Below are 23,862 nucleotides of genomic sequence, written 5' to 3' on the forward strand. Positions count from 1 at the left end.
ACCTACTGTACAGCCTGCAGGAACACCACGGACTCCAGTAGATACTACTGGCCAGGCTGGGTTCCTGCATACATAAAGATCAACTTCCTGCAGCCGGCTTTGAATTACTCCTTGCTACCCCATCTAGAACCATAGGGTGTAAAATATTATCTCATATTTTTTTCATAACTTTCGTATCAAATCTGCCTCCCTTGTTTCAGCACTAGTCCTGTAATCGAACTGCACCACTGCAAACATCCTTCCAATCTTTGGCTGAACTCGACATTGATTTACTGCTTCAGGTTGGTGAAACGAAGGTAACTTTGGTCCCAAGTTAGTAAAACCAATTGACAAGCTGGGGATCTGAGGGTACTCACGGCTTGACAATGCGAATGTCGCCGAACTTCTTCTGGGCCTCCTCGGTGGAGACGGGGGGAGGGATGACAACGTCATCGCCAGGAGTCCAGTTGATGGGGCAGGTGACGCCGTGCTTGTCGGTGGTCTGGAGGGCATCGATGACACGGAGGACCTCAGCAGTGTTACGGCCGGTGGAGGCGGGGTAGGTCATGATGAGACGGATCTTCTTCTTGGGGTCGATGATGAAGACGGAGCGGATAGTGAGAGCCATGCCTGAGGTTCTGTTAGCGGATGTGCAGCGAAAATAAAGCCCAGAAGAACCAAATACATACCCTTGGAGTCGACGTTGGTGGTGTCCTGGTAGTCGACCATGTCGTACAGGTAGGCAACCTTGCGCTCGGGGTCGGAGATGATGGGGAACTTGAGGTTGGAGCCGGTGACCTCGTCGATGTCCTTGATCCAGGCGTGGTGGGACTCGGTACCGTTGGCACTCAGACCGATCAACTTGACACCGCGAGCAGTGAACTCAGGCTCGAGCTTAGCGAAAGCACCAAGCTCGGTGGTACAGATGGGAGTGAAGTCATCCTGTTCCAATGGCGCATGGGTCAGTCACCGGTGCCCTAACAATATAGTTCGGAACTCCAATCACTCACGGGGTGGGAGAAGAGGACAGTCCAGCTGTCGCCGATGAAGTCGTGGAAGGTGATGGGACCGTTGGAGGAATCAGCCTCGAAGTTAGGGGCCTCAGAGCCGAGACGGAGACTATTCGAGAAGAGCCGGTCAGAATTGCCTTGATCTATACGGACACGGTCAAGGTAAGCAGCGGGTCAACTTACGGAGGAGCACGATCCTGAGCCATTGTGAATGGTATGGTAGAGATTAGTGGTGAGAAGGAGGGAGGGAGGGAGGGAGTGAGTGAGTGAGTGAGTTGAGGTAGGAGGGGAGCAGGGGGGGAAGAAGAAGGATGAAAGAGAGGCTAAATAGTTGCGGGTGCCGTGGACAACATCCCCGAATTCGGACAACACACTCTCAGGTTTCCCCTCAAACTGACTGCCCCTCCATGTACACTGTTGGAACTGGAGGGAAACCCCCCTCGATCACGCAATCTGCCACCGCTTCTGGGGCAGAACACAAGTCATTGGTGGGGAATGAGCTCATTCTTGGGGGAGCTGATGGCGGACTGTGGCGCTAGCCCCATTCGGGCAAGGAGGGGCTTATCAACGAGAACCATGGGACGGATGGCTAACCGTGGAGTCTGGACACTGGCTGGGCACTGGCTGGGCACCGGCACTCTTTACTTGATATAGTATGTAGCAGTTGACACCTATCCACAGAAACCCCTTCGATAACCTGGATACTATGTAGCCACTTCATCCGAGAACACTCAGTCTACCTGCCTAGTCACCTACTCTGATGTCCTCAACTCTCTAAGCACTCGACTTCAGACCTCAAAAGCCAACAGTTTAGCGAAAGCCCCATCAGGTCGGCGGGCTAGTCCGCGTGGATGTCCCACTTCGACCACCCGTCCGCTGTCCAACACAACGACCTGGTCAAAGTCGAGTAGAGTCTGGATCCGATGAGCGACCATGATCACCGTGCAGTTTCGAAACAACTCGCGGATGAGCTTCTGCACTCGAGCATCTGTCTCCTTGTCCAGGCTGCATACAATATGTGGGTCAGCGTGCGAAAAAGTAGAATGACAGAGATGAACAAAGAACATACCTGCTCGTCGGCTCGTCGAGAATCAGAATCTTGCTCTTCTTTAACAGAGCCCGTGCCAGACAGAACAGCTGCTTCTGGCCTTCTGACAGGATGCTCTCGTCCAGTTTGGCTCCAAGAACCTCTTCGTCGCTGTTGCAGCCCTTGTGATGCGCCGCCAGTGCATCCCACACCCCCACGGAGCGCAAAGCATCAACAATATCCGCGTCTGTAGCAGCGTTCAACGGGTCCGCATTCTGCCGGATAGTCCCTGGAAATAGGAAGGGCTCTTGGCTGAGACTGCTGATGCGCTGGCGAATCGAAGATCGGGAGATAAGCGAGATGTCTTGCCCATCAATCAGAATCTGCCCAGACACAACCTCATTAAGGCGAAGTAGAGAAAGTGCGAGACTGCTTTTGCCGCTGGTGTGTAGTGATTCGCGGTCAGCTGACGTCGAAATGAAAGCCCGAGCTGATGCTCGGAAACACTGCAACTCACCTTCCAGTTCTACCACATAGCCCGATCTTCTCCCCACCACGGAAGTGAAGGCGAATGTCGCTCAGCACAGCGGTCGCTGACTCGGAGGTGTCATACGCAATGCTCGTATCAACAAACTCAATTTGACCACAACTGGGCCAATCCGCAAGTGGTTCATGAGTCTCAAGAGTCGGGTCTTCTTCAGTGGGGGTGTCTTCGGAAAACGACTTGATCCGAGCAATTGCACCCAGCGATGTTTCCAGCAGCGTCCAGTTCTGGATCACCTCCGAAAGGACTTGACCTAGCTCGACCATCAACACGAGAGCAATACCCAGCAGACCTGGATTGGCGTGATGACGAACGCCGACAGCTGTTCCGACCATAATTACCGTTAGGGCAGCAACGATAAGATTCAGCACCAGTGAGAGCCAGCGTTGTATGCACAGGAGAAGATAATAAGGTTTCTGGGCCGTATCAAGCATAGCAAGCATCCTGGACACGGCCACGGGCGTCCATGAGAAGGCGCGGATGGTGGTCACTCCAGAGAGAGACTCGAGGAAGTGAGTGTATAAGGGGCTCTTGAGCTCGATTCTAGAGTGAATCAGTACGACAGAATCGAGGCATCCAGGAAGCCAAGGCTTCAGCAAGGAGAAGGAAGGTAGAATAGATGAAACTCACTCTAACAACCTTAGTTGGCGAGATGTGCGCAGATAAAATCGTTGAAGTAGGCCCAGCAGCGCGATGAGAAATGGCAGAGCTGCAGCAATATAAGGCAAGGAAGCGATGGTAATGGCGCCTTGAGCGAGGGCACTGAAGAGCTCTGAGTTCAAAAACGTCAATATGAAAGTGACTCCATCTTGTTCATGAGCTGTTTACTTACGGAACCCTAGCGAGATGAAACCACGGGGCAGAATCATGTCTACTAGACGCATGTCTTGGCTGAAGCGAGTTACAAGAGCTCCAGTTTCGACATTTGATAAATAAGACAAGGGAGCACTTGAGGTTTTTAGTTTTAAGTCACCGTGGCCTTTTCCAATCTTTGAGATAAAAGCTCACCTCATGCAAGCGCGGAGCACAGTGGAATGAAGGTGTTTCGAGGCAGCCGGGACAATGATGACCCATGTCCAGCTGAGGAGTTGCATATACTGTCAGCGCAAATACTAGAGACAAATGAGGATTGAACACACAATATAGCAAGCGCAAGCGAGCTTGCTTCGACTGCGGCCAATGCCGCATATATTCCCAGCCAGTATCCTGAACGCGATCCTGAGGCACTGTCGTTGCTGCTCGACCAACGTTCCACCCAAATGTCTACTCAGACGTGAGCGTTTCATGACAACTATAATATTGTAAGTAAGGGAGGGAATGACTCACAGAGAAATCCGCCAATGGCTGAATTGACAGTCAACAAAAACACAAAGGTGGCTACTCTCAGCCAACCCAGGCTAGAGAAGTAAAACTTGTACACAGAAGTGTCGGTTGTCTGTCGGTCGCTATCAGAAGGATCTGAGACGGTTCCAGCGTCTGCAGTGGTCGTCGTGAGCCCAGACTGTGGCTGAACAGTATTGGCCGCTCCTGGGTTCTCTAGTCGCCCTGTGCTCAGACTAAGCTTGTTAATGTAACCTCCCATGTGACTTCGAAGCTGGGAATAGGTGCCATGCTCAAGAACTTCCCCATCATTGCAGAGAACAATGATGAAGTCGGACTGCGGTAGGTGCTGAGCTGTGTTCACATTAGCAACGACTCCGTAGTTGAACATGTAAGGCCGTCATTTGACGAAGAATCTTACTGTTGTGGGTGGCCAGGAAAACGGTACAACCCAGCTGGCGTAGCAGACCATTCGGGCCAAAGACATTGGTGAACACCTGCTGGGAAGTCACATTGTCAAGACCACTGAAGACGTCATCAAAACAAGCGATGCGTTTGCGAGAATAGAGAGCGCGTGCGATGGCCTGTTGATGTTAGTAATGGGCTTGTATTCAACTTCTTGTCAGGTAGTTTGGTAACGAACTATTCTTTGCCTTTGCCCTCCGCTCAGTTTCGCCCCCTTGCTGCCTACAAGCGTCCGGTCTTCCGCTGGCATTCTCCCAATGTCAAGGTTGAGCGCACATGCTTTCAAGATCGTGTGATACCATCTTTCGTCAAATGAGGATGATCCGCTGTCGCCCACAATGTTATCTCGAATTGATGCATTGGCAAGCCATGGCATCTGCTCGCAGAACGCTATGTCCGGATGATTGATAACGAGCTTTCCATCCAGTACAGGCGTCTCACCGGCAAGACCTTTCAAAAAGGTGGACTTACCACTACCGACGGGACCGACAATCGTGACGAGGTTTCCTCTGTCAGATTGCTCGAGGGTCATGGTAACACCAGCTTTGTCCATTGACGAGGACTTCCATCCAAAACGGACGTTTTCCAGGGAGATATGCATGGCGGCTTGCTTTGAAAGAGGGACAGTGGCGGGGGAAGAGAGAGCAGAGAGCTCAATACCGGATAGACTTGAGGATGGTGTTGCTGGGCTTGCTAGCAGCGGAGCTAATTTTCTCTTCTCTGTAAAAAGCACATAAGCTTGGGATGCAACCTGGAATTTGAATGAAAAACGTCAAGAACACTCACCAACGCGACTCGGTTGCCTGAGGAAGTCCTGTACCCTATGTAAACATCCCATTGATGCAAATGTATCTGGGATCGCCAGCAGAAGTTGCTGGAGCGGATTGACCAGTAAGTTGACCAGTGAAAGTGATGTGATGGCTTGCGAGACATGGAACCCCCCGGATCCATTCACTGCAGCTACTATACCATAAGCTGCAAATGTTGCAAGTTGGCCAACGATCGACGGAAGGTTGACTGGGTCGTTTTGTGTCAGTCCTAGTTATGGCAGTCTGAGGACATACATACCCATGCATACACGGATTGTCTGAATCCGGCGGAATCTCTTCGAGATAGTGAGTTCTTCCTCACGCAAAGCATCAATCATTGTTCCCATAATTTCGGACAAACCAAGAAATTTCGCGTTCCTGATAGAACCAAGAATAGCGGAGGTAAAGTTCACGCGCTTCTCTGTAGCCTGCAGCCACGTCTTCTGCCTGGCAGTGACGGCATTGCCCATGCCGAATGACGCTGCCGTGAAGACTATTGCGAGTGATCAGCCATGTCTTGTACAAACCGCGTACAATTTAGCTGGGAAAGCTTACTCATTACCACCACGAAAGGAGCGATACAGACAGCACCCACTTGGGTCTGCAGGAGCCAAGTGGCCAGGCCCAACTGTAGGACATTAGCCCATGTCTCGCATACTGTAGACAGGAAGTATTCGGCAAGCATCTCGATGTCGGTGCCCATAAGGGACATGGCACTGGATTCGTCTGTGGTGCCCAAGGGAAGATTCATCATGTGTTCATAAGTCAAAGCCATGAGGCCACCTCGAAGCATAGTTGTAGCGCGGTACCCTAGATGCTGGTAGCTCGCGGTGAACACCTAGTGAAATGAATCAATAAGCCATTCGCTTCACGGGATACGCCGAATGCCCGGCCATATTTGAGAGACTCACAGCAACCCCAACGAAGACAATTGCGGTAGCTCCAATCAGACCGTAGGCCATGTCCTGAGCGAGCGAGTCGGTTCGCTCCAGAACGGTCACAATTTTCCCGACCAGGAATGGTTGCGCAATGCTGAAACCTACTACACAGAGACGGGGGAAAGCAATCCCCACTATCTCCCATCGCAGACATCTAATGACAGCCAGGAACAGAGCATTCTTGCGACTTTGGTTGCAGCTTGCCCAGGAATCAGCGAACCGAGTGGACAGATCACGAGACTGGAGCTTTTCGTGAATGGTGGGCAGCGCATCGCTCGTGAGTATGATTGAGTAGCCATTTCGCAAGAGGCTGTTCAACCATGTGAATAGACCCCGGCTGAACGGTCCGCTCACGCTCTCTCCTGACTTGGCTTTCTCGCTTGGTAGAAGCCATTTCCGCTTATCGATATTCTCAAGTACCAGTAAGACCAGCTTGATGGCGAGGGATGTTGAAAGACAGGCGGGATATGAGTGGTTGTCAGATAACAACCATGAAGTGCGTACACGAGCCACATCGAATAACAGAGTTATGAACAGGTAGGCAGTGACAAGGAATGACGGCCGGATGGAACGGACATGCTCCAGATCAACAATAGCCACGAGAACAAGTGCCGCTAGAAGTTCCAAAACGGCACCCGCGAGGGACGTATGCTTCTGGGGAGCATGCTCGGTTGCGACAAGTACGAGGAGGGAAATTTGTATGGCTGCTAAGATAGCAGCGAGAGACTGCGTTCAATGCTTGGTTAGTCCTCAACCTGCTCAAACAAGCATCTGGGAATCCCACATACCAAGATTGGGAGACGTAGACTAGAGGAAAGAACTTTAGGGGATTGTTTGTAAAGCTGGAAAAGCCTGAATGGTGACAAAAGGAGAAAGCAAGCAGCCGGGGCGATAGTCAAGATGGCTGTCTCGAATAGAACGGTGAAGTCAAAGCCTCCGCGACAGCCTGGTCGAATGACTGGACCGAACAGACTGTCGCCGCATAGATCAGTTGCGGAGGCAGAGCTCATGGCTGCACTCACTCTCTTGAGGTTGACCTGTGGTAGCACTGTCAAGTGCAGTCATGCGCAGTCATGCTGACAATATAGAAGCCACGGCGCCCATGATTAGTATAAGTTGTAGCCTGGGATGAGCTTATCACGCTTATCTTGCTAAGTCTTAGCTCCAATGACCCCATCGATGTCCAGAGACTCCAGACCATCTCTTATCGGGGATTGGTAGTTGACAAGTTCTCCGGCGGGGATCCGATGCCAACACGGCAGCCCAAATCAGGTGTTCCCGCTTCGATGAGGTGCATCCCTTCTATAAGTGTTCTATAGCTACCTCCTCTGCTCAGCCTCAACCCATATCTTGATGTCTCCGCCATACATCATTCTCGGTGGACCTTGTGGTCTGTGATAGTCTTGAGGTTGAAAGAAAAGTAGACCCGAGACTGAGCCTCCATGTACTGAGTCTCATTGATTGCGGGGTAGCAGAGGCAACGCTATGATTCGTGGTGGGTGAGTTCTTGTTTATGCCATTTTGTCTACTGTACAGATCCACATTTCTGTTGCTTGGATTATACCCAAGGAAGAAATTAGAGTCGGCTGCATCAAGCTGCATACAATGCAGGCACTTGGCATGTGCTCAAAGTATATGTCGTGCTGCGTATACTAGTCGTGGTTGTTTGTATATTACGTGCAGTATAAAATCAACCATCAACCTTGAACCTCCAGAATACCACCAGGAGGAGCATTTGACCGCTGCCTGTCATGGGAGACGATTGTAGCGTTTGGAACGTGGTCCGATTAATGTATCCAGGCCAGACACTGCAACAATTCTGCCAAATTGGAGGGTATAGGTAGTGAGTGCACGTGATGATCCCCGAGAGGACGGAAGGGAAATTTGTTTGCTTGGTCCGGGATAAGGAGCGGGCGGTGAATTCGCCCGCCCGCGCGACGCTGGCTTTCCCCCCACGAAGGTGTGTTTAGACGCGTCTGAGTTTCCGTGTTACGGCGATCGCCTCTGTCGCCGTCCTATAGCTCCTCCTCCTCCTCCTCCCTCACTTCCCCAATTCACCTCCACACTTCCCCGTGTTTGTTTCTCCTTCTGCCTTCTGTGTATTGTTTGACACTGGTGGTTCAGTCCTCTTCCTTATCTTCCACAGATATTCCCTTCTCTTCCGTCAATCGACTGTCCTGGCTTTCTTCGCCCGCATTTCCTCTCTGTTCTCTGGACAGCACACCATGCCTCCCCAGCGGAAGCGGAAGTCGGAGAGCGCGTCCCTCGCCGAAGAGAGTGCCCCAGCTGCCAAGAGAGTACGTCCCCCATCCATTTATCCCTTTCCACCACACGATTCGAGCTCCAACGCGAGCAGGATCGCGATGAGGGGCGGCCCGTGCCTCTTATTCGTGCGCGTCGCCCGCCAATGGAAATACTCTTCTGCTTCTTCAAACCAATTCCCATTCTTCAAACCAATTCCCATCACTCAAACTAACATTACCTTTTTACGTGCAGGTTGCGCCGGATACGCCAAACGACAGCGAGAAACGAAAGAGAGGTCGCCCCAGGAAGTATCCCGAGGGTTCGACTCCCAAGCGCCCGGATGGCCCCAAAAGAGGTCGCGGTCGGCCTCGTAAAGACCCCAACTCTGGTCAGTGCCTTCTGCACGAAAACTCCTGCTTTCTACGGGTCACTGCCCAGCTTAAAGACGAGTTGCGGGCAAACACCACGTTGGTCCGTCCACACTGAGCCGTCCACTAACTTTGCAACAGTCTCCACTCCCTCCAAGCCCAAGGGACCCAAATCGGATGGCACTTTCGGCCGGGGTAGGCCTAGGAAGTCGTCGCCGAACCCGAAGCCGACGTCGACGCCTTCGCGGAACGGTACCAGCGAATCGACTCCCAAACAATCTAAAACAGAATCGCCAGAAGTCAAGTCCGCTGTCTCAGCCAAGTCTGCTGCCTCAGCCAAGTCTACTGCGTCGGCCAAGTTGCCTACCCCAGTCAAGGCTACTTCGGGACCCTCGTACTGGTTGATGAAGGCAGAGCCGGAGAGCCGTATGGAGAAGGGTGTCGATGTCAAGTTTTCTATCGATGATCTCCGCGAACGCACGGAGCCAGAAGCCTGGGATGGTAAGTCTGCCTTGCTGTTGGCCAATCCTGCTGTCTCGATACTAACACTTGAACAGGTGTACGGAACCCGTCTGGTGAGTAGTGAACGAGAGCTTTGGCACAGGTATCAGCAACTGACTTTGTGAATAGCGCAGAGACACATGCGGGCCATGAAGAAGGGTGACCAGGCCTTCTTTTATCATTCCAACTGCAGAGTACCCGGAGTTGCCGGCGTCATGGAGATTGTGGAAGAACATTTTGTCGATGGTGAGGAGACCTACCCCGGGTGCCAGATGGTTGGCTGACGGTGATGTAACTTCAGAATCGGCCTTTGATCCTGCCCACCCCTACTACGACGCCAAGTCGAAGCGCGAGAAACCCAAGTGGGAGGCGGTCCGGGTGGAGTTCCGGCGCAAATTCAAGAACCTCGTGGCCCTGAGTCAGCTGAAGGAACACATGGCTCCTGGAAAGCCGCTGGCGAACCTTGAGATGCTGAAGCAGTCCCGGCTGAGTGTGTCGTCGGTGAGACCCGAGGAATGGGAGTTCATCTTGGGACTTGCCGAAGAAGAGGAAGTTGAAGACAAGGAAGCTGAGGCGACCGAGGCGACCGAGACGCCTGAGGCGGCCGAAGCAAACGACGCCAAGGAAGCGACTGATGCGACTGAAGCGACTGAAGCGACTGAGTCGACTGAGTCGACTGAGTCTCCTAAGGGCGCCTCTACTGAGAAGCCCGAGGAAGCGTCGCAACCAAGCGAATGAACTGGTGGATTTATTGATGTACTTTCAGAGCCGGTTGTGGGATGAACGAAATTTCGGGTTATGGGTAACATCACGTCGGTTACGCCGGATTTATGTACAATCAATCGGCGTTTCTACAATACATTTTTCATTTGTGGATCCTATTATGAATTGTAAACTGTAAGAAGTGATCCCTTGCTATTGCGGTTGTGAATCGAGGCAGCATTTTGTCAATCATATCATGGATGGCTGCTGGGGTTGCAGTCTGGGTTTCATTGGCGTCTCCGCCGCATCCGCGGTTGGATTGATTGAATGGATGGATGGGACACTGCCCGCAGTGGACAGCGATGCATACCTACCCCAACACTGACGCTGATTGGATATTCCCAATGCAAACTGCATGTAGGTACGGTACGAGTCAACTTGGAAGACGCTGAGGGGGTTGTCTTTGGGGACTTTGCCAGACCCGATTGTGGGTGTGAGGAAAGCAGATAACAATTCCATTGCATTGATAGAGTACTAGGTACTTAATAGTACCCCGTAATAGTTAAGCTAACAGGTACCTGTACGTACAGTTAATAGAATCGCGGGGCCCGGGAAGAGCAAGTCTATCCGAAGAGGGGCGACTTGGCTCGAGCACGACAACGCTGATTGGTTGGGATGCGGCTGTTATCGCCTCCAGCGGGGATGGCCAGCCTGAAGCCTCAGGAACCCAGCGGTTGCAATGCAATTGCGGGGACTGCTTCAAGGTTAGCTTCGATAAGCCAGTCACTTAACTAACGAAAGCTCAAGCTCCTCCAAGGTTATTATAAAGTCAACCTCCCCTCTATCCCACCCCATCCCCATCCTCGATTGTCCTCTACCCCTTGTCTTCTCCCCTCTCCCCACGGTCAATGCCACGCCTGCCCTTCCTCTCTCCCCTCTTCATCGCCTCTCGACTCCCCCGCCTTGGTTGTCGTCAGCTCCCCCTCTTCCCTCCAGCGGCATCTCTCCGCTCTTCTCTCTCCACTCCTTGCCGCAATCCATCTCCCCTCGTACCCCGCCACTCCCTCCACAGTACCCCATCCACCATGGCCAGCAGTAAGGTGAGCGTGCAATTGACTGCGCCCAACGGGCGTCAGTATGACCAGCCCATCGGTCTGTTCATCAACAACGAATTCGTCCCCTCCAAGTCGGGCGAGAAGCTCGCCTCCATCAATCCTTCGTAGGTTTCCCGCCAGAACCTCTGCAACGGTGGAAGCTTGTGCTGATCGAATGTCCAGCGATGAGAAGGAGATTGTCTCCGTCTACGCTGCGGATGCGGAGGACGTGGATGTCGCCGTCAAGGCGGCCCGGAAGGCTCTCAAGGATCCGTCGTGGAAGCTGCTGCCTGCGACGGAGCGCGGCCACTTGTTGCTGAAGCTGGCGGATCTGATCGAGCAGCACCGGGAGACACTTGCTACTATTGAGACGTGGGATAACGGTAGGTGGCCTTGTTCCGGCAGCAGCAGCATGCAAGCCGTCCGGCGGTGATATTGACCGTTTCCAGGCAAGCCGTACTCCGTCTCTTTGAACGACGATCTCGGTGAGGTCCTTAGCTGTCTCCGGTACTATGCCGGCTGGGCGGACAAGATCCATGGCCAGACCATCAGCACCACCCCGGCCAAGTTCGCCTATACACTCCGTCAGCCCATCGGCGTGGTCGGCCAGATCATCCCTTGGAACTTCCCGCTGGCCATGGCCGCATGGAAGTTGGGCCCGGCCCTCGCTTGCGGTAACACCGTGGTGATGAAGGCGGCGGAACAGACCCCGCTCAGCATTCTCTACCTGGCCAAGCTCATCAAGGAAGCGGGCTTCCCGCCCGGTGTGGTCAACATCCTCAACGGCTACGGTCGCGTGGCCGGTAGCCCGCTGGTCACGCACCCGGACGTCGACAAGGTCGCCTTCACGGGCTCGACCATCACGGGCCGCGAGATCATGAAGCTTGCCGCCGGCACGCTGAAGAACATCACCCTGGAGACCGGCGGCAAGTCGCCGCTGGTCGTGTTCGGCGACGCCGACATCGAGCAGGCGGCCAAGTGGGCGCATACCGGGATCATGTACAACCAGGGCCAGGTGTGTACCGCCACGTCGCGCATCCTGGTCCACGAGTCGGTCTACGACCAGTTCGTCTCCCTGTTCAAGCAGGAGGTGGCCACGACCAGCAAGGTCGGCGACCCCTTCGCGGACGACACCTTCCAGGGCCCGCAGGTCAGCCAGGCCCAGTACGAGCGGATCCTGTCGTACATCGAAGCCGGCAAGTCCGAGGGCGCGACGCTCGTGGCGGGCGGCGAGCCCCACAAGAACGTCGCCGGCAACAAGGGCTTCTTCATCGCCCCGACCATCTTTACTGATGTCAAGGACCACATGCGCATCTACCGCGAGGAGGTCTTCGGCCCGTTCGTCGTCATCTCCAGCTTCACGACCGAGGACGAGGCGGTCACCCGCGCCAACGACAGCACCTACGGGCTGGGCGCCGCCCTCTTCACCAAGGACATCGAGCGCGCCCACCGCGTCGCCTCGGAGATCGAGGCCGGCATGGTCTGGATCAACAGCAGCAACGACAGTGATTTCCGCGTGCCGTTTGGGGGTGTCAAGCAGAGCGGGATCGGTCGCGAGCTGGGCGAGTCCGGCCTGGAGGCGTACTCGCAGGTCAAGGCCATCCACGTGAACATGGGATCCAAGCTTTAGGTTTGCGAAATGAGCTGAGCTCCTGTATGATAAATAAAAAAAAAATGAGGGGAAAACCACACAAGGCGATAAAACCAAAAGCACCACGCAAAATATCGGAATATGTTCTGATCGCCTTCTTCTTCAGTTCTGATGCGAACGAGACGCAGTAGAAACCACGAGATGAAAAGGAAAGGGAAGAGGCAGCCAGATCATCGGGTCGTACAAATTACCCCCTCCCCCTCACAGAACAGTGACCGTAACCAGCCCAGCATGACTTGAGTTGTGAACCCCCAAATGTCTTGCCTCGACCTGCGCAGTCCAGCATCACCGTGCCTGTAAGAAGAGAACTAGACATTGAGCCACGATGTGGCCTAGTCAGATTGGCGGAGCAAGTAGTCTGTGTAATTATTGCAAATCTTCTGATCGGATTGAGGAGACACTACTGGATGATCCTTGATGTTGTCTGTCTCTTCTTCCTGGGTGATCGGTGGGGAGTTGTGAATCCGACTTCCAACTGGGTTTCTTTATCCACGGGTGGCAGTTCACTCCACATTCCACCCTCTACCCTCATGGAGAGACATAAGGACCGCCAGACGACGAGAATAGCGAAATGTGTGCACTGTAGATCTAGGCCTGTGTATCTACGACCCGACGTGCGAGATCTGCACGCTCAACTAAAATGCTATAGAATCTATGCCGACAATGGACAACAAGACTACACCAACAACCATCCACGACAAACTTACTGCAGGTGACAGAATCACGACCACAGTAACCTGAACCCACGCCTTATGCACTTCTACAGTACCCAAGCGAAGACACACACGCACGCACACACAAAGCAAGAGAGAGAGAGAGAGTAAAAAAGAACAAGTTACACAACCCCAGGGCTACATGCATGAATACTAAGAGCAGAGCAGAGCAGAGCCGATCAATCCCCATCGCAAATCCTTCCGCAGCATGCTTCCATCACAGATAACCCACCTGTCTGGCGGGCTGGATCTCATCTCCATGCATCCCTGCGATCCTAACACTTAGCAGTAACAGTGGTGGTGGTAGAAATGGTAGTACAGAATACGAACGAGATCTGGGTACTAACATAACCTACATACCTACTAACCTCCAGGACACTGGATACAACGTAGGTAAGCACCTTTAAGCGGCAACCAGCTGCGGCCTTTGTATCCTCCAGTACCTCCTGTGGACTCGAACCTGAGCCTACCCAGTTTTTCATGCATGGCCAGATCAGCAGCGAAAAAAAAAAAAAAAAAAAAAAAAAAAAAAAAAAAGACAGCCGCACCCTTTGCTTCTAGGAATACCCCGCGAAGAACAAGGGCATAAGACCAGCTTCTCCATTGAAACACAGCAGATACAGACATTCCGAGTAATCATCATCCAACACCACAACCTCACGCAGCCCCAGATCAACCCCAAGCAACAACCAACCTGGAAACAAGAAAAGCAAGACAGAACCCTATCCAGCAGCATACACCCATGTCCAGTCCATGTCCAGTCCAGTCCAGTACAGTACACCCCCTTATTCCCAATCCAACCCAACTCAACTCCTCCTCCAAGCATGCAAAAGCACTCCCCGAAAGAAAATCCTTTCATGTACACAGGATGCATGGTGGAAGAAGCAAGGGGGAGACGCCCGCAGCACCGACCCACTGTAGAACCCAGAAACAGGACAGTCAATCATCGAACCTCGATTCTGAGATCGAGAAAGAGAATGCGGATGCAAGATAGATGCTTGCTTACTGTTACTGTTACTGTTACTGTTACTGTACTTGTACTTGCATGCATGCACTGCACTGCATTGCATGTATGCATGCATATGTATATGTGTGTGTGTATGTACATATAGTTACAATGACTGTACAATGTAAACTGTAGGTGTAAGTGGAAGTAAGTTCTCTGCTTCTGCACTGTTGGGTTAGAACGGTTGCTGGGTACGGACTTCACGAGCATTGCAGATAACCCAGGAGCTGGAAGCTGCAGGGTGAAATCTCGGGGGTGATCGGTTATGATTGGCTAGTGTTAAGTGTACACCATATGTGGACTGATGGATGCCATCTTTCTCTAATCCAGAAAACGGACCTGGGGGGGTGTGTTGTTGGCTCTGGATATAGTTGTGCTAACAAGAGGTAAACTAAAGCTGGAGACTCATATCTATGCATGTTTTGCACACTTGATTTGAAGTGAGAAAAGGCATGCTCTAGATTAATGCAAGCAGCTTCTCAGTAACGACAGCCTCACGCGGTGCACCAAACACCCAAAAGCACAGGAAGAAAGAGAGCAACACCCTAGGTATCAGCATCACCGACCCTTGAGGCATACATACCATTGCCTTGACCGTCACCCATATTGAACTCGCAGAACTATGCTATATTAGCTACATCCACTACACTCTCAACTTCGAAGACCCTGAACGGACAAGCTCACATCTCCATACTAGCAATTTAAATCAGAGATGTAAAACTCGAGATGTAGGGGAAACTACCTTACTCTACATCCTCATCCACCACTTTCACATCCTGATGCATGTACAGTTGAACTAGCATTGGCTCAGGTGCATACATGAGCTGCCTAAAATGCACATCCCACATCCACCCAGCCATATCCTAATACTACATCAGACAAGAGACCCACACGAGCACCTGACAAGAAACCTCTGAGACGGCGTTCTGCCCCAATGCAGCAGCGAAGGGTATGAATCATGAAGAATCCAACATCGGGGCGAACGCCACCAGAAAATCCTTATAGTATAATGTTAAGTTGGAGTTTCGAGAAGACCGATTATCTTTCCGATTTTGTTCTTTTCTAAAAATCATTAGGTGGTGGTAGTATACAGTAGAGGTCACCTCAGTATATTGGTCTAGTTCTGGCCTCAGGCAATCAATCGACTTGCAACCAGCGATCCAGTACAGGGCACAGCCCGACTACTCTGGTCAAACTGTTCACGCTGTCAACTGCAATCTGTAAACACCATATGACCTTGTCATAGCAAAAGTAAAAAGTACCATCTCCTTAGTATCAATGCACAGTACTCTCAAGGATAAGCACAAGAGAGAAGTCGCATTGAACAGTCAAGTGGAGCATTCGACCCTCTCTCCAGGTCTCTAGCTACCCTAGACTACGCACTAAGTAGTAAGCAGTACACTGCATCCAGAAGTAAAGAACGCCTCTTCCCAACATGCCCGAACTATACCTCTGAACTGCCTCGAAACTACCTCTGAACTAATGCATGAAATTCCCAAAAGAACACAGATTTCCACCACCTCCTCCACCAATAGCAACAAATACTCCCACCAATTTTCACCTCAGTGGGCCGCACTGATTTGCCACCTGAGCAACTCCCTCCTCATAGGGTACGAATTAGGTACCTATCTGACCGACCCAGGTACTTAGTACTACTCACGGCGAGGGTACACACATGTGTAGCTTGCCCCTCACGCTCTCCCCGCCTCTGGATGCACATCTCAGGACACTAGTCGTTGGGCCATCTGTTGTGTCTGAGAGGAAGTATGTCGTGGCAGGATCCGACTGGGGTGAGGGATATGGCTCTCGATTCGACGCAATTGACGCACTGTCTTGCTGACATACAGACCAGACCTATCTGAGTTACCCGTCCCGGCGTAAACATATGCGTCCATGTTTTTTCTTACTTTGTCTTATTCTGATGCAGGCTTCGGTTATACGGTGCAGCGAACTCGTTGAGGTTGACCACGCCATGATCCCAGTATTGCGGGCCCCCGATCTCATAGTCGAGCCGGTCAATGAAAGTGGGCCTGACTGGATCGGAATTAGTTAGGTCGTCATACCCTGATTAAGTGGTGTTTGAGCAATCAATCAATCGAGCCAGACACTGCGTGCCATACCGAAAATTGGCGGTATGATGACGGTAAATTACCGTACAGCCGTAATACGACTTGCAAAACATGGTACGTTTAGCTCCATACCGATTGACAGGGTATTCCACACCCTTTCCCCTCCCCCAAAGTCCTATCTGCAGTTGCTGCACCTCACCCCCATGTGAGCTGCGTTGTCATGCATGAAGAATCGATCATGTGAGGCTGCCTGGACCTAATGGGCTCGCCCTTGAAATGGTCGCTGCTTAAGCATCCAGGGTGGTGCTTGGACGGTGTTTGGACATCGAAACGCCAAACAAGAGGGCGAGAGCCCCCAGAGCTGCACAAATCCAGAATCGATGTGATCCCTCATCATTCGCAACGGTCGGAAAATTTCCAGGCCAGAGTGCGGAAGGGAGTGTTGTCTTCTCGGGCATGATTGAGTGGTGTACTGTACACCGCATTTTCCATTCGCTCACAGACAGCGCGATTCAGTGGTCCACTTTGTAACTTATCTGTCTCGAATATCAGTCGTGTTTGCCTCCTGCAGGTACTGCCCTGTCCGTTTAGGTGATGCATCGCCGTTGAGCTGGCGTCTTCATTCCCCGCCGGGTGCTGGCTATGAACCACCGCTCATTAAGGTTGCGCCCTTAGGTTTGTCTACTGTGCGCCGGACGACCCAATGTTGGGCGCTCTCCATCTGTCCGACCGTCAATCAATGCAGCGGCTGGCCATGCGCTGCATAGAGGCTTTCCCAAGGACCCAAAGACTCCCCGGGCCCCATGGATTAATTCAGAATGACCTCAGTCTACCTCGCCCTTTTACTGCTTTGGGTTCATGATTAGCATCATAACGACGATCACCCCAGATGGCTGGAGATCGAGTTTATTCCGTTTACCGTGGTTTAAGTCGTCGGCATCCGATCACGGCATCGCTCTGCTAGTCCAGCTGAACATCGCTGAGTGATGGGGCTGTGATTTACCAACCAGGGCGATTAGGTTAGATGGACAGAAGCCCAGCAGGTGGTCCATCGTCTGGCTTAGCGCGGTCTTCCTCTCCCGAAGGACCGAGGAACTTTGTGGAAGCATTTCAGGCTCTCAGCAGCTGCGCAACCATTCCACTAGTTGTATCTCCCACCTTGCCTATCTGGGGCGATCCGCCCTTCGCCGTCAGACACATGGCGGGACTCCAAATTAAGAATGGATACTGGCCTGGAGCTCTGCCCACATTCCATGGACCGACCATGACACGGACCCCAGACGCTGGCCACAAATCGGGGATCAATGCAAGAAAACAGCTCGTAACCTGTCGCTGTCACGGCTGTAGGCCCGAAAGGTACACTAGGTGGGCCTCGTCCTCTGGCTTGTAGGTAAAATGGTAAGCATTTCCCTCCAAAGTCCCGAAGTTTGGGACCCTGGAGCGGGCGGGTATGCCGTGTCTGCGTCCAAGGAACACTTTCGAGGGATCGAGGGGACTCGCCTTGCTTGCTGTCACGCAGACTGCTTAAGGCGCTGGGAGCAAGCTGCCGCATAGCACAAGCCCCAAGGAAAAGCAGCCGGGTGATTTCCTATTTGTCCGCAGTTATCGGCCCGTCTAAGATAGACTCCACCAGGAGCCTTGTTTGGGACAAATTGAGGCGGAACACGGGAAGTCTGCCCGCATCCTGTCACTGCGCACATCTGGGTCTGGGCCGGTAACATGGTGTGACTTTCGCTGCCTGCTCACAATCAAACGGTCTTGTTGGTGGGTACTGTACTTTTCCTTCGTGCTTCAGAGATAGCTTCAATCCAATTCCAACCCTTTATCTTTCCCTGAGAATTGCTTTTTCTCGGCACCTAAAACCATTCTGAGTGGCCACGTTGGCTGTGACAGGGCTGCCTGTAATTTAGCGTCTACAGGTAAATACCGTAGGCAAGGTAGCTGATAACTCACTTGACAGGTGATAGCTCCAATGGGTGGGGACAGGCTTGATGGTGAATATCCAATAAATAATATACCCACTCCGGAAGCCTGAGGGCTCGAATCGCTCACTAGACGAAGGGGCGCATGTATGCATCCTGTTCCTTTTCTGGGCCGTTAGAGACCATAAACGCGGACATATTTCTGAATTGCCAGAAGTAGGCGCTAATAATTGGCACGACACGCAGCAGCTTCTGCAGCAAAACTGGAGAAATTCCCGGGCCCAGACTCTAGTTTAGATCGATTCGAGTCGTAGTCGATAGATGGCATCCAGTTGGTTTTTTAAATCTAGTTGGTGCTAGCAATCGGTGTGTTCGACCGTCGACGGCTGCTTTGGCACGGAAGTGGTGGCCCGATGGGCAGTTATCCACTCCCCTCCCCCTCCCACTCTGGCCTTAGGGCCCTAAGTCGAAACTGGGATGGCTGACCCAGCTCGACCCACTGACCATGAGGAGAAGACTGCTGCTGCTGCTGCTGCTGCTGGCGAAGGAGCGGGACAGCAAAATAATCGCGTTTTCACTGAGTTTCGTGTGGGGTTTTGTCTTGGCAACCGTGTGTCACGCACCGACTGAATAGCCGTCACACTCAGTCGACTTCCCATCTTCCCCTCAGTGCGCTCCCAACATTCTCCGTTGACAATAACTGTTGCACATATATCCAAAGCCGGCCATAACTTTTCGATACAGCTCAGACCACGGGTGCTCCCGAAACTGAATTGTCCAAAACCTTCAGCAATCAGCATCCTTGTTGATCGATCATTCAGAATGTCAGACTTCCAGAGATGGACGGTCTCCGAGGTACGCGGATTTAGAACTGGACCTTTTTCTGGGCGAATGAACATGGTCCATGTGGGGTATGAGCATAAAAGCATGATTCTTACTCTTGTTTCTTGATTCAGCCGTACGTCGACATAGCAGGCACTTTATTGGAGGGTCCGTTCCATGATGAGACCAGGAATGAGTTTCGCTTTGTCGACATCTGGGAACAGAAACTATACGCTTTGAACCTTGCCGAAGGGCCAGACTCCTTGCGGATTTTGGACACGTCTGCTTCCATTGGGTGCGTCGCCTGTCCGATAGCCTTTCTTACAGGGTGTCTACTCCCAGCACGGCTTCGAGGCTAACCCGCTGGTCGGGACTGCAGGGTGACTGCCAACATCGCCAATGCCGGAGATGCTCACAAGGACCAGATCGTCGCAGCCGCTAAACATGGATTTGCCCTGATAAATCGCGACACCGGTGAGCTGTCGTATATCCGCAGAGCATGGGACGACCCGGACAAGGACCACAGGTAGGTGTCAGAAGTCGGGATCTGCACAACTTGAAGGCGTGAATCTGACTCATCGACAACGCCATCAAAACAGGATGCGTTTCAACGACGGAGCAGTCGACAGCCACGGGCGATTCTGGGCCGGGGCCATGAATGACCCCAAGATCCAGAAGCCTACCAACGAAGGGGCACTGTTCCGGCTAGATCCTGACTTGAAACTCCATCGGATGGTTGAACAGCTGACGATTCCCAACGGGATTGGCTGGAACCTTGCGGATGACACCATGTACCTGACCGACTCCCCTACTGGTAAGATTTTTGCCTTCGACTTTGATGCGAAGACCGGAGCGATCAGCAACCGCAGGGTTCACTTTGACATTGGGGAGCCCAAGGAGCCCGATGGGTTTGCCATCGATGAGGAAGGCTGCCTCTGGAGTGCGATATATGGCGGCGGGAAGATCATACGCATTTCACCGGAGGGAAAAGTGATTGGCGAAGTGATCCTGCCTACACGGAACATTACCTGTCCGACATTTGTCGGGACCGAGCTCTTTATCACAACTGCTAAGGATGATGTGAATGATGAGCAGCTTCCCAACTCTATTCGATATGGAGGACGGCTTTATCGCGTGGATGTCGGGGTCAGAGGAAAACCTAAGAATCAGTTTCGCTTCCAGGACTGATCTCATGGTGATAAACTATCATTCAAACAGTTGTAGAAAGAAGTATACTTTGACGGGGAGTTGCTCTGTGTGTAGGCTTTTAGACCCAGTGACCACCTAAAACGCCACAATGGAGACGCGAACTCGTTTGTAGGGCGCACATTTGAAGAGCAATGTTGTGTAGCAGAGCGAGCATGGAAGGCACCTGTAGATTGTCCTGGTTCAAAGCGTTTAGGCAAGTAGTCACTAACGGAGCCTACTCGACTCGGACGGAGAACGGGAAATGACGTCTGGCTGCGATGGGAAGAACGAACTTTGTGAGACACATAGCCTGATCAGAATATATCAGTTAAATGTATCCGGAGTCCGAGAATAGAACGGGGAAGGACTTGTGCAGGATGCATGTACACTTTTTCACAGGCACGGAGTCAGTGAACAATGCTGTTTGAGTATTGTTGTTGTTGTCTCCATGCGGGGGAGTAAATGCAAGGGGTGGGGCAGAAGAAGAAGAAGAAGAAGAAGAAAGAGAAAGAGACCTCGGAGGGTGGAAGAAAGTCAGCAGACCCACTCCTTCGGTCAGTAAGTGAGGTCAATCAATCTATGAGTATGTCTAGCAGGCATAGTTGGAGTGTGTAGAAGGGATTGATGTCCAAAGCACTAACTTACCGAGTCCGACTGCTATCGCGACTTCCCCTTCAAGTTACTATAGGTACAGTACTTCTATTTTCCAACATTTTTCCATTTCATACGCCTTTTGACTATCATGCTCTCCGCCTAAGTACATTTAGATTGAACAGTCCTACGTAGAGTACAAATGACTCCATCACATGGTATCATACATGCAGCATTCCAGACTAATGAGCAGATTCGAGAAGTCACAATTCTTGTCTCTTGGGAACAAGATATGAGCCCTTTACCGATAAGAAGTACAGTACTGTTCAAATCTACATTGTCTGGCTCAATCGCGCCATTGACTAAGAATCAACAAGACAGGCCAGCGGAGGCACCTAATCGATACAATCACAGAAAAGAGAGTCCCATCGATGTGCTTGCCTCTCCATATGTAGCTAGTAGTATGCAGGTATACGCAGACATCGCGGTCAATGCGTACTCCCAAATAGAGGTCGCCGGCAACGACGGATCGAAGCGTGCAGCCCTCCGGAGTGAGAACCACACCCAGCAATTACGGTGAACCAAAGCAAGAATCATTCATGCGTCACTCTGATCTCCTCTCCGAATGGGAAGCAATTCCCAGTTCCCCGAGCTCCCCTTCTCCCCAACTCCCAAAGTTAATCGGGAGCCCTGAGCATCGAGCGGAAGGAAGCCAACAGGTGGTGTGAATGTTATTGCATGCATGTGCAGCACAGAAAATGCACGCTACGGCGGTGCCACCTTGGGATCTAGACGGGGCTAGCCCTTTTTCCTGCAGATGAGTTCAAGAATCAATCCCATTGTCAACCATCGAGCATGATTAGTTACTTTCCTCAACCGGGCCAGCATGACCATGAAGCGTAAGTAAATTCCACTACTGCGCGCCATTGCGAAGAAAGGTGCAGCGGGATGGGTGATAGCGCATCGAGCGAACCGGGGACGACAAAAAGCTAAGGTAAGTTGCCTCACACGACCTTCCGCGGCTGCAGTTAGAGGAAGCTATGGTCGAAGCTGTGTTGGATCTGTGAATCTAGCGGTGGTTGCCTGAAGGTATGACATTATCAAGAGAATGACTGTACCCTGACTGTGTATACATACTAACCTACTTTATGCTGTACATTTAGCACGCTTTCGAAAGCCCCTCAAAGAGAGAGAAAGGACGGAAAGGGTACGCACCCGGCCAAAACGAATACTCGTAATTTTCACAGCTGCAGGGCCCGAGTTCGATGTGCACTAACTGACCATGCACACATAAAGTGGAGACCTGCGATGCACGACTCCGTAGGATGTAGGCTTCAGTCAAACTACTCAGACTCCGTTAGCTAATGCCATTCCACTGGGATTCTTCATCTAGTTTCATTTAGCGGCGGACCACAGCCGAGATAGGAAATGGCATAGCGATGGACTTTTCCTGGCTTGTGGGCACTGCTGGTCCGATGGTTTTCTCGATCATTCTCAAGTGATAAGCGGTATTAGCGGGGAACGGCAGCCCCAACGCGCACGCGAATGGGAGGGAGAAAGAATCATAAGCAGAAAAAAAAAAAGAAAACAAAAAACAAAGAAAAAGTAAACATGCCAAAAACAAAGCCATTGACAACTGAATTTTTACTCGATGACCATACTTTGTATAAGAAGAAATGCTGGTGGATTGTGGACATCCAACTCAGAGTCATAAGTGAGCCAGCCAGTACTTTAAATCTCCAAATGTTTGTTTGTTTGTTCGCTGTTTCTTATCACTCCATTCGAGAAGACCTTCTCACCGTCTCTTCATATTTCAGGACCACTTCGAAGCCCGTTCCGATCGGGCTCCACACTCCCTTTCCAATCCCGCCAAGTGATCATGGATCCCATCTGCGTAGACTAGACTAAGTATTTGCATTACCTACCTATCCGCCATGTTTCTCGTGGCACACGTTCTCCGATCGAACGGCCCACTCCACAAATGTGCTCAGTAGTGCTCAGAAGTGCTCAGAGGACTGGCGGGAAGCAGCCAGGAAACACGAATGCACCAGACTGGCATCAAGGTAGCTTGCAGACGACAAAAGGATGAGGGGGCGGAGAGGGTCTCCGGTGCCAGCAGCGTCGACCTGAATCAAACGGATGAATCGCCATCAGTCCGGAATTTCTGGTCTCCACTTCCCGCCTACAGGTGCTTGCAAATGATGAGTTGCGTCCGGTAGTTAGGTAGTTTACCACAAACCTTCCATTAGTCAAGCAAGCGCTTGGGAGTATCTAGAGTTTGAGATCCTGGAAGTGAAAGATCAAGGCTCAACCTTGAGGCTGGCTGAACCTCAACGACCTCCCATGGCGCCGGAACTGACCCAAAACCTAGGGTAGCTTACTGGTGGTCCCTTTACAATCACTAAGTGGTCTGGTGCTTCCAGAAGGAAGAAGTAGACCTCGTTCTTCCTTGGTCTTCGTCATCTGACCAAAACAGCCCGAAAATAAATGAGCGAAATTAAACGAGCCACGAGGATCCACTCGCCTCTATATGAAGGACCTTGTGCATTCAATGTTGTCTGATGTCGCCTCACAGAATGAATGAGTGATGAGATTTTGGAGATTGCGCCCGGAACAATAACTGATAGCGTCTGTCCTGTCCTTCGTTGGCGTCTACAAGCTCGATACGCCGACTATGCGACGGCACCCATTTGATAAGCCAGTAGAGTCGCACAAGATATCAAATACTTGTTTTCCCTTTTCTGGCAAAAAAAGAAGCAAATGGACAACCTGATTGATTAACAGTCCATATTCTCTGACGGGGTTCCAGCCATTCAGGTCCCCGCGGAACACCTCGGGCTTTCTGCAAGTAATTTGTTGTTTTTTTTTTCTGCAGAAGCAGCTCACCGATCCTTACCGA

General features: G+C 51.7%; 6 protein-coding genes across 6 annotated transcripts; 4 read left to right on the top strand and 2 right to left on the bottom strand.

The window, feature by feature from the left end:
• Window positions 1–87: 87 nt before the first annotated feature.
• BO86DRAFT_337255 (peroxiredoxin) lies at window positions 88–1,276 on the bottom strand. Its single transcript, XM_025668946.1, has 5 exons — window positions 1,173–1,276; window positions 990–1,098; window positions 669–921; window positions 357–609; window positions 88–300 (listed from the first exon to the last, which is right to left on the bottom strand). The coding sequence occupies exons 1-5, from the start codon at window positions 1,193–1,195 to the stop codon at window positions 270–272; spliced, it is 669 nt and encodes a 222-aa protein (XP_025528674.1). The 5' UTR covers window positions 1,196–1,276; the 3' UTR covers window positions 88–269.
• A 344-nt stretch (window positions 1,277–1,620) lies between these two features.
• On the bottom strand, window positions 1,621–7,296 carry BO86DRAFT_388610 (multidrug resistance-associated protein). Its single transcript, XM_025671897.1, has 15 exons — window positions 6,881–7,296; window positions 6,066–6,818; window positions 5,710–5,992; window positions 5,414–5,647; window positions 5,132–5,362; window positions 4,524–5,065; window positions 4,302–4,464; window positions 3,887–4,234; window positions 3,700–3,823; window positions 3,569–3,640; window positions 3,393–3,508; window positions 3,191–3,332; window positions 2,534–3,103; window positions 2,059–2,457; window positions 1,621–1,994 (listed from the first exon to the last, which is right to left on the bottom strand). The coding sequence occupies exons 1-15, from the start codon at window positions 7,100–7,102 to the stop codon at window positions 1,778–1,780; spliced, it is 4,416 nt and encodes a 1,471-aa protein (XP_025528675.1). The 5' UTR covers window positions 7,103–7,296; the 3' UTR covers window positions 1,621–1,777.
• Window positions 7,297–8,317: 1,021 nt separating this feature from the next.
• Window positions 8,318–9,943, top strand: BO86DRAFT_310968 (DUF55-domain-containing protein; the record flags this gene model as incomplete). The annotated part of the gene is made up of 7 exons (XM_025667892.1): window positions 8,318–8,389; window positions 8,589–8,724; window positions 8,846–9,003; window positions 9,082–9,205; window positions 9,262–9,279; window positions 9,335–9,451; window positions 9,507–9,943. The coding sequence occupies 7 exons, from the start codon at window positions 8,318–8,320 to the stop codon at window positions 9,941–9,943; spliced, it is 1,062 nt and encodes a 353-aa protein (XP_025528676.1).
• Window positions 9,944–10,703: 760 nt separating this feature from the next.
• On the top strand, window positions 10,704–13,069 carry BO86DRAFT_388613 (aldehyde dehydrogenase family protein). Its single transcript, XM_025671898.1, has 3 exons — window positions 10,704–11,126; window positions 11,185–11,384; window positions 11,451–13,069. The coding sequence occupies exons 1-3, from the start codon at window positions 10,816–10,818 to the stop codon at window positions 12,629–12,631; spliced, it is 1,692 nt and encodes a 563-aa protein (XP_025528677.1). The 5' UTR covers window positions 10,704–10,815; the 3' UTR covers window positions 12,632–13,069.
• Window positions 13,070–13,674: 605 nt separating this feature from the next.
• On the top strand, window positions 13,675–14,630 carry BO86DRAFT_378594 (uncharacterized protein; the record flags this gene model as incomplete). Its single annotated transcript, XM_025670633.1, has 5 exons — window positions 13,675–13,677; window positions 13,740–13,758; window positions 13,927–14,463; window positions 14,507–14,518; window positions 14,551–14,630. 5 exons carry the CDS (start codon window positions 13,675–13,677, stop codon window positions 14,628–14,630), a joined length of 651 nt encoding a protein of 216 aa, XP_025528678.1.
• Window positions 14,631–18,780: 4,150 nt separating this feature from the next.
• BO86DRAFT_388615 (SMP-30/gluconolactonase/LRE family protein) lies at window positions 18,781–20,556 on the top strand. Its single transcript, XM_025671899.1, has 4 exons — window positions 18,781–19,217; window positions 19,319–19,479; window positions 19,564–19,710; window positions 19,784–20,556. Exons 1-4 carry the CDS (start codon window positions 19,185–19,187, stop codon window positions 20,370–20,372), a joined length of 930 nt encoding a protein of 309 aa, XP_025528679.1. The 5' UTR covers window positions 18,781–19,184; the 3' UTR covers window positions 20,373–20,556.
• Window positions 20,557–23,862: the final 3,306 nt, after the last annotated feature.

Source organism: Aspergillus japonicus, assembly GCF_003184785.1.
Source record: "Aspergillus japonicus CBS 114.51 unplaced genomic scaffold BO86scaffold_18, whole genome shotgun sequence".
NCBI classification, from domain to species: domain Eukaryota; kingdom Fungi; phylum Ascomycota; class Eurotiomycetes; order Eurotiales; family Aspergillaceae; genus Aspergillus; species Aspergillus japonicus.